The following is a 4916-nucleotide window of genomic DNA, read 5'->3' as shown; positions in this document are numbered from 1 at the left end:
GGCACAAACTAGCGTCCCCCCCCCCCTTCCCTGTGCCATACCAGACCCCCTGAAATAGCACCTTGTCCCCATGCCGATTGGGATAATGGCCTTTTCCCACACAACCCTGGCCCAGTGGCTGTGGGGGTCTGCGTGCAGGGGGGGTCATCTGCATTTGGGAACCCCATTTCATAAAGGAGGCACCCAGATGCTGCCCCCACCCTTGTGAATGAGTAAGGGATAGTTGTACCCCTACTCATTCACTAAAGGGTCAAATAAAAAGGTAAAAGACACTACTCGAGGGACTTGTAATTTTTGGGCAATTCCTATATTTTAAAAAAAAATTAAAAATTCTCCAACGTTGCAATCCAGCGTCAATCATGTTGTCCAGAGATGTAATCCAAGGTCAGTCTCAATGAACGACAACAACAACTTGTCAAAATAAAAAAAAAAGGCTGTTGGACCTGAGCGCTCTCGACAAACAGCTGTCGCAGAATGAACAATTTGACAGGTCTTGGCCCAAATGTAAACAATGGGTGGAGCCAGTGGTGACGTCACCACTCACTCCGCTCATTTGTTCTCATGACAGTTCCCTAAATGGTCTGGGATGAGAAAAGGGGCGAACAGCAGGGACTGAACTGCCGAATATTCCCCTTGGCCGATGTTGGATCGGCTGAGACTAACAGGTTTTTCCTTTCGGTTCAGCCGAACTTGCTGAGGCTGTTCGGCTGAACCAAAGGAAACTGAAAGGAGCCGAAGTCAGCTGATGTACGGCTGAAAATAGCCATACACAGCTGAAGTGAATTGCTAAACTGGTTAGCAAATTATCCCATTCATTTCTGAGTTTAGTGTCACTTTAATCTTATCCAAATGGTGTTCTAACAATTTACCCAAACTGATTTATTTTCCGCTGCGTAGCGCAATGTAGCGTCAAAAGGGGAAGAAAAACTTTCCTCAAGTAAATGCATATGTTCACTTTAAGCTTTACCATTTCACTACATTACATAAATTATATAACTGTGCTTAGAAAAATGACAGGAAAATGCCTTTTTTTTTTTATCATTTATTCCTAAACCAAGGAAATATAAATATAGGTATCCTGATTTGCTCCCCATAAAACCCACAAATTTCCCCTCAAATTGTTCTTGTAATGGACATCTAAACCTATACCAACTCTGTGTGTAGGGTGCGAACAATTGTCTACGGCTTTATGCATAAAATGTAACTAAATCGCCGACGGTGGTTTTAATGTATTGCTTTCCTTCCCACCAGTTAATAAAGAACAGCAAAAGCAGCAACAAGTACGAGGGTTGGCCAGAGGCTGTGGAGCTGGAGGGCTGTGTGCCCCAGCGTACTCTAGAGGTTGAATAACAACATATAGACTAGATCATGACGGAACAAGTGTAACCCAAGCGGGATCTTGTGTGCACTGGGCAGATTTTGCTATCCAATTTTCTTCACATTTGTACATCATTGGCCCATAGCTGCCTATACAATTTGCACATTGCCCAGATTTTCATTCCGCTTCTGTGGCTATGTCCTCTCCGTACTGTTCAGAAGAAACACAGTCTGCTTTCTGCTTGAGGAATGGCATGCATGCAAAATCAAAATTCACTTCTCTTCAGATTCCCAAAAAGCCTCTCGCCAATCTAAATTGGAGTTTGGAACATTGCATTACACATGATTCAACATTCTGGCATATGTCTCCTATTTCTTTAAAGATCTTGATCCACTAATGAGGAAAACGAAGATACAAGATAAACTAGCTATCTTTGCAACCGAATCGTAGCCTCCTTATTTAAACGCAGTGATGCAATCAAAATGTAGTTGAGGGACTCTTGCATGGGAATGCCCTGTAGCTTGATTTTTATCCAGCTGCATCAGGGCACCGAAGCAGTGGGGCATTTATTCTGAGGAATCCTATTAAAGATGTAGAGGTCTTGAATTTCCAGATGCGCATGCTTACCAGGTAAGCGTGCAGTTATTAAAACCCTTCCTTTACCCTGGTGATTCCAAATCATATCTCCTATTTTCTTAAACGGAAGATGCTATTCAAATATTTGCTTAAATGCTGCTGATTGCAAGAGCAGGAATTGAGTCATTACACTTCCTCTGTAGGGGATCATCCACCATGTTTTAGCTCAATAAAATTCTAGCCAACACCCCAGCCACTGGAATAATTTATTTTATTATTAGATAGGGCAAATACATTTAAAAAAATATGCAAGAGACTTCCTTAAGAGTATGCACCTAATAAGATAGACACAGTTGTCTGTGTCCATGTGGTAAGCCAAGGTCAGCTTAATTTATCTCCTGATGATTCAGGGGGAATATAGCTGGCCTCGTCTTATGTGAATTGTTTTGGAACTTGGTGTGTACGTTTAATCACCGGCCATAATGGAAATGAAATGGGATGCCTTCTTTTATTATTCATTTTTTTTTTTATGGATTGAACAAAATTGTCACATGTACTTTCCAATAAATTAAATATTTTTTAAAAACGTGTACATCTTTTTTTGTATATTAAATACAGAGTAGCTCTACTCCTTGACTAAGACCATAAACCCCCAAACATGTTATATATTAACCGCTTGCTGCCCAGAGCAATTTCTTAGATTTGCACACACATGATAAAATCTACATTTTTGGCTAGAAAATATCTTCAGACCCACAAACAATGATTTATTTTCTGAAAGCTGAGGCCCTGTAGAATAAAAAGATGCTAGTTGCAATTTTTTTTATGTCACATGGTATTTGCACAAATGTTTATCAAACAAGTATTTTTAGGCTAAGATACACTAAAATTTAATTTTGTGCACAGAAACAGAATATACAGGTGAAACTCGAATAATTAGAATATCGTGCAAAAGTAATTGCAGTAAGTGCTGCAAAAGGGGCCCAAACCAAGTACTGAGTACATATGCATGCTTGTACTTTTCAGAGGTCCGATATTGTTCTATGTACAATCCGTGTTTTATTGATTGCATGTAATAATCTACTTTTTTGAGGTTGTGGATTTGGGGTTCTTGGGGTTTTCATGAGCTGTAAGCCATAATCATCACAATTATGACAAATCACGGCTTGAATTATCTTGCTTTGCATGTAATGAGTCTAAAGGGTGCATAATCAAGTTTCTGACACAGTAACATTTTATTTATTAGTTTGTTTGTTTTTTTCTTTCACAACCATACTAATAAAATATTTCTATTGCATACCTGGATGGGGACTGAGCTGAATAGAGGGCTACCCTTGCACCACTTGTCCGACTCCCCCGGAGGTGATGACAGGTGGAGTGAGGACTCAGGGATGCACGAGTGCCGATGCAATAATTAAACGTGGGTTATGTATCGGAGCTTGTGTGCGGTGGCCTGGGGACAGTGATGACAGGAACTAAGCCACAGGCTAAGTAGCAGGGTAACGTTATGGGCTGGAGCTGACTTGCAAGAAAACAGCGCAGAGTCAAAGCAGGAGAGCCCAGCAGGAATCACAGGTTGATCAGGATCTTCGTCTGAGGCCAGAGTCAAACACAGCGGATCAGATGCAAAGATGCAGTGCCAAATCGGTAAGAGCAGCAAAGTCTGGGTTACAAGCCAGGATCATGCACAAGGAAATCTGATGCAAGGTAAAGGTGCTAAGTCAGTGATCAAGAATAGGTCAGGAACATAAACCGGAGTCAAGCACAGGTTAGCAAAGTAACAAGGTTGGGCAACAGGAACACAGGCCAAAGTTGAAAACCAGTCAGCAGTGGGCTCAGAACTCGCACTGATTTTATAGTCTATCAGATGTCAATGAGCGGGCACGCAAAAACATGTGCATAGTGCTAACAACCGTGCACAGGAGTTCTGATGTCGGTATGTTTTGTGTACATTTTGTGCACATATCCGTGCGCATTAATTCCAATACATGTTTGCCCATAATCTGAAATTAGGGCCATGTTGCAAGGCGCGAGCATGTACTCGTAACAGCTTTTGGTAAGTACCTTACAATTTCCTTCTCATGTATTTTTATTAGAAAAATAAAAAAAGTACAAGATGCTGTGAATGTTTGACGAATACCTATCTTATGTGTTTATCCTTCATCTTAACAACCAAGTTCTTGTCTATGAACTACACTACACACAATGTGGAAACTATGAGGATATATGACAGACCTGTGCCAAGAAACCATAAGCAGAAATCATACAGAACGGAATATATTAATAGTCTGGTTTCTTTCAGGTGTAGAGTATGTAAGCTACTGTTGCTGACCTCTTCCAGAGAATGTAGTATACATTTTATTCTATATTTTTTCCTGCTTATAATAACACTAAAATTACATTTCTGGTAAAAAAAATGGCAAAGTGGTTTGCCAATAAAAATAACCCAAATTTTCACAAAAGTAAAAACTAAATGAAAAGATTTAAATATACATGTTTAAAAAATAGAAATTAAAAACAATCAACAGAAAAATAGCTTTAAGGAGGGAGAAGTTAATTAGAGCTGATTATAGTTAAACTAAGGGTTAATATGGGGTTAAACAGAAATATGTTTTATTAATATAAAATGTTTTACTTGCAAGATTGATTTACCTGATGTCATATACAGATCAAATATCATCTCTTTGATCTATATATGAATGAAATTGTAAATACAATGTCAATTGTTACATTGTATTCACGTAATGACCCTTGTAGACTATCTGCAATTGTCATTTTACCCAGAAGAGGCTCCATTTTGACAGCTGAACCTGATATACATATGATAAGACGTATTGCACAAGACATGAAGTTATTCTTGTCATATTCTGAGGCCAGTGCCAGCAGCATTAAGTGTTCTGACCTTCTCGCTGACTAGTTTCTGGAACATAGAATGCAAGCTCTTGAAAAAAAATACCCCTATCACTTGCATGAGTCAACTGGCTACTGTAATTTGTAGTTCAACTGTCGACGACTGTGGGCA

General features: G+C 39.5%; 1 protein-coding gene across 2 annotated transcripts in view; it reads left to right on the top strand.

Moving 5' to 3' along the window:
* FAM3A (family with sequence similarity 3 member A) overlaps positions 1-1777 on the top strand; it is a 48495-nt gene extending 46718 nt beyond the window's left edge. For both annotated transcript variants that reach the window (XM_018561826.1, XM_018561825.1), the window contains one exon: positions 1252-1777. In XM_018561826.1, coding sequence (XP_018417328.1) covers positions 1252-1350 — 99 coding nt within the window. In that variant the 3' untranslated portion in view covers positions 1351-1777. The remainder of the gene's footprint in view (positions 1-1251) is intronic.
* Positions 1778-4916: the final 3139 nt, after the last annotated feature.

Source organism: Nanorana parkeri, unplaced genomic scaffold (assembly GCF_000935625.1).
Source record: "Nanorana parkeri isolate BGI_ZX_2015 unplaced genomic scaffold, ASM93562v1 scaffold547, whole genome shotgun sequence".
NCBI classification, from domain to species: domain Eukaryota; kingdom Metazoa; phylum Chordata; class Amphibia; order Anura; family Dicroglossidae; genus Nanorana; species Nanorana parkeri.
Note: the sequence above shows the minus strand (reverse complement) of the source record. Positions and strands in the feature narration are given on the sequence as shown.